General features: G+C 39.0%; 1 protein-coding gene across 2 annotated transcripts; it reads left to right on the top strand.

Moving 5' to 3' along the window:
* The first annotated feature begins 2,646 nt into the window (after positions 1-2,646).
* On the top strand, positions 2,647-16,233 carry LOC147854176 (uncharacterized). 2 transcript variants are annotated; one of them, XM_087331986.1, is made up of 8 exons: positions 2,647-3,596; positions 4,016-4,077; positions 4,209-5,553; positions 14,899-15,112; positions 15,188-15,267; positions 15,360-15,443; positions 15,542-15,620; positions 15,714-16,233. In XM_087331986.1, the coding sequence occupies exons 1-7, from the start codon at positions 3,147-3,149 to the stop codon at positions 15,572-15,574; spliced, it is 2,268 nt and encodes a 755-aa protein (XP_087188112.1). In that variant the 5' UTR covers positions 2,647-3,146; the 3' UTR covers positions 15,575-15,620; positions 15,714-16,233. The 2 variants fall into 2 exon arrangements, with proteins under 2 accessions (XP_087188112.1, XP_087188114.1); XM_087331988.1 differs by having other exon boundaries at positions 15,530-15,620.
* The last annotated feature ends 474 nt before the right edge of the window (positions 16,234-16,707 follow it).

The following is a 16,707-nucleotide window of genomic DNA, read 5'->3' as shown; positions in this document are numbered from 1 at the left end:
AACTATGCAACAAAAGGGTCTTCCAATTGCATTTGAAAGTAAGAAGTTTGACATGAACTCATGGAATACAACTTTGCAACAATTTATGCTCCCAATATATTTAGACATTATCTATTTGGTCCACATTTTAAGTTGTAGTTGGCCACTAGGATATCAAGTGGCAAGGAGATCTTCAGGGTTTCTATAAAATCAAGCTAGGAAGGATTTGTTCAAATTTGATGGTATACTTTGGCACCATAAAGGTCAATATAATAATAGTGATTGTTGACATCTTAACTTGAATACACATTGTTTCCATTGAAATATACTCCTTGTAGGCATTTTTTTCCCCAAAAAAAAACACTACTTCATATTAGTTAGCAAAACCTTGTGGCATTTTAGGCAACTTATTATCAAATTGACACCACTTTTATCAATGTTTGACAACAAGTTAAACAAGTAACTTGTACCACGAATCAGAACTTGATTTCGGTATAATTATCATTATATAGTGGAAATGTATATGTGCCTGCCTACTAGTGATAGTGAGAAACCAATTGACAATCGACACTAACTTTATCATTTGGAGATTCCCCCCAAAAAGTGGGCAATTATATTCATGATTTTTCGTGCGATCATATGTTTATAGGTTAATCAAGGTGATCGATTTATTTCCACTTGTGATGTCATCAAAGCTCCACAACCAAATATATAGTTCAAGCAATATCACTCCTATGTTCTTTTGACTGGTGTAGTGAGTAACCATGATACTAGATTCATGAGCAACTTTACATCTCTGATGAAGTGATACTTCACCTCTATGTAATTCGTCTTTGCATGAAAGACGGGATGTTGAAGTTATCACATAGCTTGCATGAGTGGTTATTGTTTCAACTTTCAACACATGGGAATCATATGTGAATTCTTCTCACATACCCCATCCAATGAGCACAACAACCCTAGTAGTTTAGGTCATTTTCAATGAAATGGTCATAAACAAATAAATAGCCACTGACATAGTTAAACTTCATTCAACTAAGAAGCAAACTAATGGCGATGAGGCATTCTTAAGTTGTTACTAAGAATTGGGTCCTTTCGGCACTTATACCAACATTTTGCATTTGCCATTTTAGAACAATTAGAAACATGTCCACATTATACATAAGAAAACTGCAACAACGGTATGCCACAAATCATGATGATGTTTTTGTGACCATTACTTTATTGGATCAATAAACCCATAGATATTTGAAATACAAGATTTTATTTCTTACATCTCTATCTTTGTTGACTTTTCCAGGTATATTTGAGTAATATTAGATCATTAATGTATATAGGTTTCAATCCAGCCACTCACTTGCAACTAACTCAAAAACTAGAATAATAGGAAAAGGGCATTCTTGAAAGTTGTACAAAAAGATATCCTGAATGCCTAAAAGCTTATGCTTATTGTAGACAATGGTCGATAGTTATTCCTAATGGCATCTTGTTGATTTACATCAGTACTTGTTGTGGATTTTATAAGGTGTTGACTAGACATCTACCAATCTTAAAAGAAGTAGGTACTACTTATTACAAGTTCGTGTGCTAGAAATTTCCAAGGTTCACATTGTCTTCCATATGGCTAGAATAAAAAAGAACGCGGACGATACGTGATCAAGAAGTTCGAAATGTCAAATTTTGTGGAAATTGAGGAACTACCTAAAATCTTGGACTTCCGAGTAAAAGGATCCAACATTCAATTATCTAAAGAGTTTGTTTAAGATGAAAGGCTTATAGATGAATCAACTAGGATGTGTCCATCAAGACAAATTTTTAACTTTCTACGGAAATCGCTTGCATGCAGCCTTGAGGAGTGGCAATTTATAAATTCCAATACAAGTAAGTTTTTGAGTATGGAAACTTAAAAGACGGGAGAAACATTATGAGTACAATATGTTGAGGTTCCTTGTTGCTACTAGATTCATATACACAAAGAGCTTGGTTTATTACACAAACCCTTTGTGCGTCTACAACTTCCTGAACCACTATGAAGAGGAGACTCCTTATGGGTTGCAACAACATCTTCGATATCATTTGCCGAATCATCAATGGAAGGATCAATAGAAGGAGTGTACAATTCTCTTCTATGTAGGTTGACTGAGCCTGACTCTAGAGGGCCATCAATCATTGGCACTGACGATGCCTTCCTGGTCCGAAGGTTTCGGCATTGACTAGGGTCGATGGAACACGAAGACTTCACGAAACAAGCGGCAACCGTCTCTCTCTCGTCTGAACACGAGAGTTTGACACCCTTGCAAACAAAGCAAGAAGCATAAGCATATAACATACATATGTACATACATGCCTACTTACTACCTCCTTTTAATGTGTGCTCTATCTTTATGGAAAGCATATTGTGTTCATTCATTCAATTTTCATATGAATGAATGAATGAATGAGAAGGAAGCAAATGCAGAAGAAAATGCATAAAAAGGCTTTACCAGAAAGACAAGAGAGAAAAGAAAACATCACTGTTATCTGAAAAGGGGAAGAAAAAACAGGGGAGCTTGAAAAGGACTGATCAATCCAGTACAGACAATACAACACAGCAAAAAAACCCAAGTGAGTGCTTTGATCTGATCTGATCTGATCTGATCTCTCTCTCTCTCTCTCTCTTCCCCCCCCCCCCCCCCCCTTTTCATAAGAGCTATGTGGCCATGGCGATGATCTGTTGATGACCCTCTTCTCAAATTTTACTTTATGACGTTATGGGCACATCTATATCTCTAAATTAGGTTCTGTAACCCAAGAGAAAACTTAAATCACAAACAATCGATGCGACTCTGCAACCCTTTTCTTACATTTCAACTCTTAATCAGGTAGAAACACCATTTCCCTAAGGAAAGTCTTATCCCTTTGTTTTCCTACGGAATTCGAAGCAGTTGGAAATGCTATGTGGGCTTACATGTGTTATTTCACTTATAACAAGGATACTGTTAAAAGAATTAAATAACAATATCTGCAATGTTATGTCATCTCTATGTTTTTTCACTTACAAATAGATGTGCTTGAAGGTTTTCTAAACAGAAAGGTCATCCTTAATTCTCATGTCTGTGAGCTCAGATTCAGGTTTAAACTATCCTTCTTTTGTGGAAATCGATTGATCTCTGTATGCGAATCTACATATGGCATCTTCATTAGGAGTGCAAATTAACCCATCAACACCACTGAGTGCAACACATCTAACGTTATCAACACCATTATCGACGAGTTTACTGCTACCTTCAGGGTGCACTCATGGTCACCCTTCTACTAACTCACTCATACCTTCAGAGTGCGATAATTATTACAATTCCACCAGTTTATTGGTACCTTCAGAGTGCAATGATGGTGGCCATTCCACTGCTTTGATACCTTCAGAATGTAACAATGGCCAGATTTCTCGCCAGAGATGCCAACATCCTGGTCGAAGGCTCATCGGTACCCGCATCTATGACTCTATTTTGGGTGTCTCATGCCATTGGTGCCGCCAGAAGACAGTGGAAGATCATGTTCGATGTTGTGAATGTACCGTTGCATTCTGTGGTGGGTGTCTCAAGAATCGGCATGGTGAATTTGTTCAAATAGAAATGCAGGTATGGAAAATAACCCTAAACTTTTGTGTCTTGGAAATTTTAAGTCGTGTACATACACATACGCATACATGTATGCGTACACACACAATACACATACACATACACGTGCATGTAAATGTGTGTGTATGGGTATACTTATGCATACACATAGGTGTATGCATGTATACAAAATCCAGGCAATGCTTGGAAAATATCTATAAAGTTTTGCGTCTTTGAAAATTCAAAATCCATATACATTATGCATATATATATGTATGTATGTATGTATGTATGTATGTATGTATAATCCAGGATGTTTTAGATAAAAAAAACCTTAAAATTTTGAGATATTTGCTGATAGATTACCTGAACAAATTTGGAGGAAGGTTTATTATCTCCATGTAAAATAAAGTTTTTCCAAACACTGTATTATTGTGCAGGATGATGTTGATTGGGTTTGTCCAAAATGTAGAGGGGGATGTGGTGATGGTTGCAATAACTGGTACTTTCACCTTAAGGTTGATTAAAGCTTGACATTTGTTGTTGCTTATCTATCTCATTGAATCTGAGATAGTATTTTTTTCTTTCTTCCTTTCTATTTCTCTCTCTCTCTCTGTATATATATATTTGCAGTTGCAACTGTGGACCATGCAGGAGAGCACAGGGGCTAGAGCCAACGGGGCTGCTCGTGCACACTGCACGGTCGCACGGCTTCAACAATGTTCATGACTATTTGATTCACAGAATAACTGGGGAGACTCCAGAAAAAATAGCCGAGAGAAAACATGGCAAAGCCTGGTGTCGGAGCAGTGAATTGTCTTCCATTAAGAGACTTAAGCTTGAGGATGAACATGTAGAAAGGATGAAATGTATAAAGCCTGCCACAGAGATTGGGCTCAGAAAAAGGCCAAGCTTTAATTTGTCTGATAATAAACATCAAGACATCAGTGCCATCAAAGATAACAAACTACATCCTGGTTCTGTCTTCGAGAATGACAGATATGCTATAATGCCTTATGACAGATATGCCATTTTTCCTTATGCAGTTCCTTTCTCAGCTAATATTGTTCCACCACAAGCAGATCTAAGTTTGAATGCTCAGTATAGATCACCACCCATGCAATTCCAAGAGATGGGAATGCCTTATCCAATAACTTTGGTTCCGTATACGCCTCATGTACATATTGATAGCTATCGGTGGCATTGGCAATTTGTGCATGTCAAAGAAGAGGCAGTAGAATCTTTGAGAACAGAGTCTTCACGAGAGGAAAAAGGCTTTATTTGTACAAAAATATTAAAAGGTGAGCAGCTGAAGAAGCAGAAGAACCTTCCAGATCAATCATTGGAGCCAAAGGATTTTCTCTTGAGAGACCTAAAGATGGCTGAGGAGGCACATCAGAATAAAAGATCTTCAGAATCCTTGAAAGATTCTGAGCAAGTTTATCAGCCTAATGTAGTTCTTGTTCCACCTGATGATCATCAAACTATCCTCTCAATGGTTAGCTCTGACTTGGGAAAACATCCAAGTAATGATAATTTGAAAACGCTGAAAAGTTCAGCTATTTGTAATATCCAGCAAAATAAGACCAAACATGAAATAGAAGATTTAAATCTCGATGGAAATGTAGCTGAAGAGCAGAAAACACCTCATGTTTTCAAATCAGCTTTAACAAAGCATAGAGGAGAGTTCATTACTGGAATATTGCAACATAAAGAAGTTGATCAAACTAGAGCTCCAAAGGAGAAGTCAGATATAAAGAACACTCATTCTTCTCTCATACTAGAATCTACTGTGGCATTATCAGGTATTCCTGTATCACACAATGTAAAAGTGAAAGAAGAATGTGAGGATCCTATATCACTATCACATCTTGACATTACGCCAGATAAATTATTTGCAAGTCATCAGCTCGACAAACAATTTCAAGGATTTGTGATTAACAAGAATAATGATGGCCATTCAACAAACACTTCCAAGGTCACTTTCAACTTCTTTTTTATTTCTTCATGAGAGAGAGAGAGAGCAGATTAAATCTCATATTTGTAATCTTTTTGACATTTGTCACCGTAACAACTGCATGTTTCCATTTAGTGCTCTAACTTATCGAGGTATCCTCTCCCCGGCGTGACATTTGCAACTGATGTGATGTGTATGATGTTTGAAAGTGATGTTATGATTGTATCTAAAGTGTTGTATACCACAATACTCTTTGTAGAAAATGAGAAATAGAAAGCTATATAAATTCCTGTGGTAGGCCTAAGTTGAACAGCAGTACCAAGCCAATGCATGTAGATGCTCTACTAGCAACATCTATATATTTATCCACCTTGGCTGAGGGAGAAAGTTGGCTAGGTGAAAAATGCAGAAAGTTGCAGACATTGAAGGAGAAAGAAAGAAAGAAAGATATATTAACGTCTTTTAAGAGGCCAAAATGATCTATAAGACCAAACAAGAGATTACATCGTAAGTGTTGTCTCGTCTTTGAGAACAAATCAAAATAAAATAAATATTACACAGTAAATATAAAAGTAAATAAGATGAAAAGAAAAGAAACGAGGGAATCTGGTTTTTGGCACATGTGAGATTCTCAAGTTAGATATATTGTAGCTTTTGTCTTCGAAAGCTCTCTAGCATAGGCCGATCTAGAATGGAAATGTCTCCGAAGCGAGGGAAGCATCTACGATGGCGGTTGATAATGGCTTTTATCTGTCGATGACAAGGGTGTCGAGGTCGTGGTCCATGGGGCCGGGGCCTACGTGCACGACAAATTGCTATTGCCCGATCAATCTAAACCCCTTTGTTATGTCTTGGTTTGGAGCCCATTTGTGTATCCCGTAATTCACTTGTAGCATTAGTAGGAGTGATGGAGCTAAAGAAAGTTGGATTGTTCTTTGTGAATGAGCTTGTGTGGTTGTATTCTTCAACAACTTTTCCCGATGTCTCTTGAGCTCTAGCTAGAAAAGTTCTAGGCATCGTTGGTCCTCATATTCCATTACCTTGCGTAGTGGGCCAAAGTCTTGTTTAAAGAGGCAATGGTATCTCCCTCTGATTTCATAAAAGACACTACAATGACAAACATAGTGTTCTTCAGATTCCACTCCTTGATGACACAATTGGCAAATTCTCTCTTCTAGAGGTAGTCGTGTATATCTGCCTACCTCAATCTGTAGCTGATGTGATGAAGTTCGCAGCTGCCCTATCACACTATGCAGCACATAGGATAGATGTATGTCCATATAAAGTGGCCTGATGACAAATCCATCCTCCGATGTATGTAAGAAGTGTGTCTTATAGTGGGCCATCTTTGTACCAAGTGGTATTTTGGGGCTGATCCATGTTATCTTGTTTTCCATGTTAATAATATTAGTCCGGATCACTCTATTCTTTTCCACTTTGGTCATATTTAGGTGAGGACAGTCCAAGCTATATTGGAACGGCGGTAGTGCATGTCTACCATTTATACTCATGCCATGTGACTCGAACCATTGCTGCATTTCAGCATACCAACAATGAGTGTCTCCATTTTCAGCTAGTTGTCTTGATGACATAAGTGCCAACCTTGGGTACCTTCGTTTAGGTAGCTCTCAAAGACATTGGATAAATGTCACTGATCGGAACAATGCCTCGGTTATTATAGGTGCTGCTCCCATCTCTGCCCGGATTATATCGTGGGGCACCGATGCTTTGCTCCGTATAATGCAAGCAATCATTGACACTAAAGGTCTCTCTAAATCTTTCCAATGATTTGCCTTGTTAAGACTCGGTCCCCATGTTTCTACTCCATAGAGAAGAGTTGGTGTGACAAGTGTATCAAATAACCATAGCTTAGTTCGTGGCTCTTTGAACTGCAAATGTGCACATTGTCTCTCGAGAGCACCAAGGGCTACATATCCACGAGAAAGTCGGGCACAAGCAGCCTCCTGTAAGGAGAACCTTAGTCCTGTAAATGTTACTCCTAGGTATGTGTAGGAGCGTGTGTATTCCACCTTTTCCTCTCCCAAGAAAAATTCTGGTTCTGATCTTGTTACCCATGCTTGAGTGGTGTTAAACACCATCACTTTAGTTTTGTCCATGTTGATTGACAAACCTTTGTCTGTACAAAATAGTTCTAAGGCATTTAGATGTCTTTGTAGTCCCTCCGGAGAGTCAGAAATCAGCACAATGTCATCAGCATATAGTAATATTTGTATAGCTATACTTGCTAGTCGTGCTCTGGAACCCCCGAATCTCTCTATGTAATGTGATACCTCATCTATATAGAGACCGAAGAGAGTGGGGGATAGTGGGCATCCTTGCTTCACTCCAATTGTGCTAGCAACTGCCTCTGACAAGCCCTTGGGAGACCACACTTTTCCTGACACGGATGCATAGACTCCCCATTGCATATATGTAGGAACACCAAGGGCTTCTAGCCGCTGCATAAGCCGAGCACGTGGCACAATGTCAAAGGCTTTTCGGAAATCCACAAAGCAACAATAAATCCTCTTATTTTGGGCTGTGCCCTCCTGAATAAGGGCCCGGAGGGTGAATATGCGATCCAAAGTTGTGAACCCCTTCCGAAAACCTGCCTGTCCAATTGAACGGCAGCCATTCTGCTCTGCCCATATACTCAATTCTGATTCTAGAATCGACCCATATAGTTTAGCCAAGTAATGGCCAATCATGATTGTCCTATAGTTGCTTGGCATCATGGGTCTCCACTTTTGAAGATTGGCACAATGGTATGTTGAGTCCATATAGTAGGGAAACCTTCACACATGGCTCTATTAAAGATGTGTGCTAGCAATGGAAGGAAGGTGTCGCGGGCATAGAGAGAGAGAGAGAGAGAATAGAATAAATATTTATTGTCCATGATGAGGCCAATATTGACCCATGGGATGAAATCAACGTATCATCTTGTATGCAACTCCTTAAGAAGGGAAGTTTCTACTCCGTAGTAAACACTCTCAATGCGAAAATAGTGCAGGCGCATGTGCACTTGTCCTGATGTAAATTTGAGTATGATACTTCGTGCTTGTCTAACAAGTTATCATATTTCTCACAAATTACCTTATATAGTGAGAAAGAAAGAAAGATATATCAACGTCTTCTCAGACCAAAAATTGGCCCATGAGACCATTGGTTTACAACAAAAATGGGGTATTTACCCATTCATCGAAAGTAAAAATAACATAGAACTTAAGCTAAAGAGATCTAGTATTATTCAAAAACATGTTATGGTGTAACATATTCTATAAAGAAAATGGCTTTATACTAGGCCTAGTTTCATTTCCATCCAAATCTCTTAAAAAGAAGCGGGAGGTCAAAGGGTTTCGATATGGATGTGGTCTGTGGTGCCAATGTAAAAGGTACCCCAACCATAGCTTCTAGGCGGCGTAGCTCACGTTCCTTTATCTTCTTAATTGTTTCTACTCCATGTTGAGTTGCTATGAAGCTCGGCATCGGAAGGCATTTGGTTGTTCTTTGCTTTTCTGCTTCAGCAAAGGAGAGGCCGAGTGTTGTAGGTGTGTCCACATTCATTGTCTCCCCTTGTGCCTGAAAAGTTTCATTAGTTACATGTTGGTGAATATTAGAATGGTTATGGTTAACATTTTGTAGCTTATTCTCTCTATGTTGTTTTAGCTCTAAGATATACCTACCTAGTCTCTTTATGTTGAGAATGTTTAAAAGTTATAACGGCTAGCCCAACGGCTAGTTGTTTCCAACAACTAGTTAGCCCAACAGCCATATCTTGGCCTTTATAAAGAGGAACTTTCTCCTCATGTAAATATAAGCGATCTCTGTATTTTCTCCCTCTAGTTGTGACATACCAATGTATATTACTGAACAGATGTGCCTTCTCATTTTTCTTTATGGTATCAGAGCATAGATCCGCCCCTCTGCAAAACCCTAGATCCACCCTTCTGCTGGTATGACAGCGATTGGAACAGCACTGTCCTAGCATCCAAGAGAGGAAAGGGGGATTTTTTTTCATTTGGGATGACATTGCTATGTGATTGAGAGGTGACTTGAGAAAAGAAGTTAGATGAGGAGAGCAGAGATAGGCCAAGTTGAGAAGATGGATGAGGTGTTCTCATAATTGAATGAGGATGCGGTGAAAACATTGGTGAAATACATGAAGCAGGCTGAGATTGTAGCATCTGGAGGTGTGACAGGAACACAACCACCGCCCCGACTTGAACTCCTCCCAGTTGAGTTCAAACTCGATGGACCAGCCACATACTTGAGCTGGTCACGTTGGATTATAGGTGCCTTGGCAGGGAGAAGCCTTGATGGCTACCTAACGGGAGAAGAGAAAAAACCTCTTGTCACAACGAGCAATGAATGGAAAGCATGGAGAGCTACCCACATGTCTTTATACATGTGGCTTCTCAACTCCATGATTCCATCAATCGCCACAATAGTTGATGGAATTTTAAGTGTGAAGGAGATATGGGAGAAATTGCAAAAGACGTATGCTGGGAGGGGAAACAACATGAGAGTATTTCAAATCGAGCAAGAGATAGATGTTGTTTGGCAGGGAGATAGGAGGATTCAGGAATATGCCATAGAGCTGGAGTGTCTATGGGCAGAATACGATCATTTCTCGCCTGAGACAGTATGCAATGATCCTCAATGGAGCAAGGAAATTTCTGCTCAAAGAAGAACCATGCAATTTTTGAAACATCTCAACCCGTCGTTTGATCAAAGAAGGGCAGTTCTTCTAGCCAAGGCTGAAATTCCCACACTTGATGAGGCAATTGCGACTATGATACAAGAGGAGAGTAGAATAAAGCTGCTCTCTGACACTACCGGACTTCCAGGGGTACGATCAGCACTAATGGTGTCAAATTCAAGCGGAAGTGAAAATCGAAAATGCTACAATTGTGGTGAAGCTGGTCATTTAAAGAATGCTTGCCCTAAACCATCGAAGGAGAGAGAATATGGAGGACGTGGACAAACTAGAGGTCGTGGTCAAGGGGGCTGAAGAGGTGCAAGAGGAGGTCACCAAGCAAACTTGATGGTAACAAAAGAAGAGGAAGGAACTAAGGTGGTGTTCACCGAAGAGTATCAAGCTCTCTTAGAAATACTTAGGAGGAAGCAAAGAGCCGCAAATGATACTTCACTCATGTCAAGAGGTAACATTGCCACCTATGCTTATTCAGCCACAAGTACTAGTAACACAAATACTCTTGCCTCTACACCAGAATGGATAATTGATTCTGGCGCATCTAGGCATGTAACAGCTAATACTAGTGAATTCTCCTCGTATACTGACTTATCAATGCCAGAAAGCATTCAAATTGCTGACGGTACAACACAATCTGTAGTGGGTATGGGTACAGTAAAATGTGCCGACTCTGTGACATTGTCTAATGTGTTGCATGCTCCTTCTTTCCCAGTAAACTTATTATCCATAAGTTCTATCATACACCAACTAAACTGTGTTGTTTCTTTTGATATTCCCAAGGTGATATTCCAGGAGAAAGGGACAGGTCGGAGACTTGGGACTGGCACATGGCATAATGGACTATGGTATTTGGATTGTGAAGGGCTGGATTCAGCATTAGCATCTATGGTAGAGGGAACAGATGTAAGGGGATCTAAAATGAGTTATGAGGAGTTGTTGATACTTTACCACCAACGTATGGGACATACCTCTTATGGCGTTTTGAGTTGGGTGTATCCACACCTTTTTGAAAAGGCTAATAAAACAAAACTTGTTTGTGATGCATGTGGATTTGGTAAGCTTACTAAAAGCTCATATGCTAGTTCAGGTAATAGGAGTTCCCATGCATTTGATGTAATACACTCCAATGTTTGGGGACCATGTTCCACAAGTTCTATTAATGGATATGGATATTTTGTCTCTTTCATTGATTGCTTCTCTCGTGTGACTTGGTTATATTTGATGAGGAAAAAGAATGAAGTATTTGCTTGTTTTAAAGATTTTCATAGAGCAGTTCAAACTCAATATGGTGTAGTAATAAAAGTGTTGAGGTCTGATAATGGAACAAAGTATGCTAACATGACATTTAGGGCATACCTCTCAGATCAAGGAATACAACATCAAACTACATGCCCATATACACCAGAACAAAATGGAGTAGCAGAGAGGAAGAATAGACATCTTCTAGAGGTAACGAGAAGCATGATGATTTCTATGAATGTCCCAAAGCAGTTGTGGGGACAGGCAGTTTTGACGGCTGCCACATTGATCAATAGAATGCCCTCTAGAGTATTGGAATGGAAGTCTCCATGTGAGTTGTTGCAAGGCAATAACTCTGGAACCCTTCCTTTGAAGGTGTTTGGATGTGTGTTTTGTAAAGGACAGTAGACCATCTGTAGGAAAACTTGATCCTAAAGCTGTAAAATGTGTATTTGTGGGATACTCTGCCACACAAAAAGGCTATGTTTGCTGGAGTCCAGTAGAGAAGAGATTATTTGTGAGCATGGATGTGCATTTTAGAGAGTCAGAGCCATATTATAAACAAGGGGTAACTTCACCCTTTGATGACTTAATTGAGACTAAAAATATGAGGGAAGGAGATAATGGTGAGAGGTTGCTAAAAATAGGATCAATTCCTTTATTGATCCCTACATCAGCTGAGAAACAAGTGAGCGTAGGCAGTACGGAAGAAGAAGGAAACGAAGACGAGGAGCCTATATGTGTTGGGACTCAAGCTGAAGGGGAGCTAAAGGTGTATACAAGGAAGAGGAGGTAGAAAGAAGGAAATATGAACACATCTTCAGTGCCACATGTGCCATCAAGTTCGATGTCCCGACCTGCCTCGACTTCTGAAATACCTACAGAACTCCCAAACCCAGAAATCACAGGTGATATGATTTCCTCTCCTTCTCCTATAGAGATTAGGAGGACCTCTCACAGTAATTCAGGAGTCCCTCCTGATCGTTATGGTTTTCCTCATGATATTGCTCAGTTTATCTCTTATTCTAACATATTAGCTACACATAGAGCATTCACTCCATCATTAGACTTTGTCACTTTACCCAAGTGTTGGCAGGTTGCTAAAGAAGATTCAAAATGGAAAGCAGCCATGCAAGAAGAACTCGGAGCTCTTGAGAAGAACAAAACTTGGGATATTGTGTCACTACCACCAGGAAAGAAGGCGGTTGGGTGCAAATGGGTGTTTACAATAAAACAGACCCCAGAGGGAAAAATAGATCGATACAAGGCACGATTGGTGGCTAAAGGATATAGTCAGACATATGGCATTGACTACGATGAGACTTTTGCACCTGTTGCGAAGATGAGCACTGTTAGAACGCTTATTTCCTTAGCAGTGAATAAAGATTGGAAATTACATCAATTAGATGTAAAAAATGCATTCCTTCATGGAGAGTTGATGGAGGAAGTGTACATGAATGTCCCCCCAGGTTTTGGTACAATTCAAACAATAGGTAAGGTTTGCAAACTAAGGAAGTCGCTTTATGGACTGAAGCAATCTCCTCGAGCCTGGTTCGACAGGTTAAGAAGGGCTCTGAGGGGCTATGGTGGATATGGGATACCAACAGACAAATGCAGACCATATAGTGTTTTTTAGACAACACAAGGAGCATACTACATTACTTGTTGTGTATGTGGATGATATAATTATCACGTGTAACGATGAAGGGGAAATTGCTCAACTGAAGGTGCAATTGGGTAAAGAGTTTGAGGTGAAGGATGTAGGATTTCTACGATACTTTCTTGGAATTGAGGTAGCTCGTGGAGCATAAGGAGTTGTTCTATGTCAGCGAAAATATGTATTAGATCTTCTCACAGAAACTGGAATGTTGGGTTGTAGGCCCGTAGCTTCTCCAATCGACCAAAAGATCAAGCTAACTGAACTTGCAGGAGAGAAAGTTGATCGTGAAAGGTATCAAAGATTGGTAGGTCGGCTGATTTATTTGACTCACACCCGTCTAGATATTTCATTTGCAGTAAGTGTGGTAAGTCGCTACATGCATGATCCGAGGAAAGATCATATGGATGCAGTGTACCATATTTTGAGATATCTCAAAGGTGCCCCAAGGAAGGGATTAATCTTTAGAAAACATGGTCATTTTAACATTGAGGGCTATTGTGATTCTAATTGGGCTAGTTGTGCTGATGATAGGAAATCCACATCAGGATACTGCATGTTTGTTGGAGGCAATCTGGTCTCTTGGAAGAGTAAGAAACAGTCAGTAGTAGCAAGGTCAACAGCCGAAGCAGAGTATAGAGCTATTGCTATAGGAGTTGCAGAGATGTTATGGCTGAGAACTCTCCTAGTAGAACTAAAGGTGAATCAAGAAAATCAGATGATGTTGTGGTGTGACAATAAGTCAGCAATCAGCATTGCCAACAATCCGGTACAGCACGATAGGACCACAGATTCTTTATCAAGGAAAAGCTTGATAATGGAATATTAAAATTGAGTCATGTTTCTACTGAACATCAAGTAGCAGATTGTCTTACAAAGGGACTTGGGCCAGTAAATCTTACTAGATTGTGTGACAAGATGGGCTTAGTGGATATTTTTCGCCCATCTTGAGGGGGAGTGTTGAGAATGTTTAAAAGTTATAACGGCTAGCCCAACGGCTAGTTGTTTCCAACAGATAGTTAGCCCAACGGCCATATCTTGGCCTTTATAAAGAGGAACTTTCTCCTCATGTAAATATAAGCGATCTTTGTATTTTCTCCCTCTAGTTGTGACATACCAATGTATATTATTGAACAAATGTGCCTCCTCATTTTTCTTTACTTTATATCCGGGGTATCTAATAGTTTGGAGAGGGTGGGAGAGGGTCCTAGTATGTCTTGGTATTTCGCCCTTATCTCGGTGTAAGTTGGACACTTACATGTAAAGTGATACTCATCCTCTATCTCTATGTGGCATAATCTACATATCCTTTCCTCTCTAGGGATTCTATTAGAACGACCATTCTCAATCTCAAGTTGGTGAGGTGATATCCTAAGTTGTCCAATGGCAACCCTTAGTGCATTTGATAAGAATGTATCTAGATATTTTGGTCGTGTAATACAACCTAACTTAGGGAAGTGCATGAAGTGTTCCTAATAGTACAACATTTTAGATGGGAGTGGCTCTCGTGGGGTGATCCATTTATATCGAGTGGAAATTTGCCATATTTCTTGGCGTATTACTTTATTATGGTCCGCATTAGAGATTAAAGTTTTATCGGTCCCATGTTTGTACTCAAGGGGAGGTAGGTTATTAATGTCTAGGCTGTTTAAGCAGCCAACTCACTACAATGCTATACGAAGTGCTCGTATCTCCAGACTCATAGAGGGATCGAGATGCCTCAAAAGCTTGACGAGAGAGAGAGTTCTCATTGCAGGTATCAGATGCTAAGGAAAAAAAAATAGTAGCAAATTTGGAATTCAAGAGAAAATTAGCTGCTAAACTGTCCGAACCATTCCATATTGATGAACTGGAAATCTTGACAAAAGCAGTCAGCCACAAACAGCCCTTATATAGATCTTGTGAAAGCACAGCAGGCTACGCTCAATTCATCTCAAGGGAAGCATTCTCTTGTCTAGACCATCATCCAGGTATGAATGTTTTGAGGGATGAATTGCATTTTTGGTGAATCCTTGAACCTGAACAAACTGTCTTAACATTTGCAGATCTGGCATCTCAGCTACAATCATCAAGCAGTCCCGAGTTCAAGCTCTCCTTATTGCGTGGATTTTTCTTTTGGCTTGAGGTACACTACAATTCCATGTTAAAATCAAGACTCTCAAATCTAATTGAATTTATTGATGACTGAAGTTAACGTATATAATAATGATAATGTAGCATTCAAGATTGCAAGATTCATTTAAACCTTGGGCTGAACCAATGTCCTTGAAGACGTCACCAAATCATAGATTTAAAGATATGGTAATCATTCCAAATTACTCATGCACTGTTTTTAAACACTTCTTTTCAAAGTTACTTCTGAACATAAATTTTTTTATTTCTTGTAGTAAATCCTTTAGCGAATGACAAGATTGGAAGATTCATGTAAATAGTGAGTGTGGGAAGTGCCGTATAAGCATGTCAAAGACTGTTTGACAGGTGATTTCTTTCCCATTATCAGAATTCCATTATGTGCAATTCATTTGTTCTTACTAGACAAACATGTGTAACCAATTTCCCTTCTTCTTACAGACATGCCGAAGCTTGCACATACAATATATGTATCAAACTTAAATTCTGCCATAATGACTGCATTGTTATGTTGGAAATTTGTGAGTACTCTTATGCAAACTTCTTAGGTCAGATGTCATTTTCCGTGACAAATAGAGTTAAAGTAGAAGAGTTAAATACATGATGAGCTTTCTCAATCTTGCAATCTGCCAGATTTCTCTCAAAAGTGCAGGTAGGATGCCCAATGCAGTTATTACATCTGCAAATCAAATATTTAACTGTGTATATAATCAAGCTTTGTAACCCTTTAAACAATCCAGGAATCTGTTTGTTTTTGTGAAAAACAAGACTTGCATCTGTGGTATAAGGTTTTGCAAAATTGAGTCACTAATATAAATACAGTGTATGCCTGGGTATAGCAGGGGTGATGGATACCTTTAATGCTTCAATTAAAACATTTTATTATCTGCATTGTAAGAGAAAAAACTAAAGGATTTAGGAATAGATCGTACTTAATTGAGCTGGTGACTTGATTTGGTTGTCTGATAGTCCTCTATGATATGTAACAGAAGCAACAGAATTGAGTTGGATTGTATCAATTGTGTGAGATATTTTTAAATTAGTAGGGTATTTATCTCCATTGTGAGTTTGCCATGTGAATACATTTGTGCATTAGTACTCATTGAGTTCCTCAATCCTCACTATCTCTATACTAATGTAATGTTTTCAATTACTTCATACAAGTCCATTGTAATATAAATAAAGCATGCAAACTAGATATCATCATTAGAGTCAAGAGGTTACTCAATACATATGACAATCCCCATAGACATTAGTGTGATATGAACAAAGAGTGCAAACTATTTTGTTGGTAGATTATCACATAAAAAATCAATATATTTTCATATAATAGAATACAAGTGACAATAATCACACCAACCCTTCTTTTAAAAGGAGGATATCATGTGTAGACCTTGGAGATAGTTTGCATTCAGGGATGGATATAATTGTGATC

This window comes from Azolla caroliniana, unplaced genomic scaffold (assembly GCF_043228905.1).
Source record: "Azolla caroliniana isolate FFs.n. ecotype wild unplaced genomic scaffold, voAzoCaro1.0.p SCAF_16, whole genome shotgun sequence".
NCBI lineage: Eukaryota > Viridiplantae > Streptophyta > Polypodiopsida > Salviniales > Salviniaceae > Azolla > Azolla caroliniana.
This window is presented reverse-complemented; position numbering and strand designations above follow the sequence as displayed.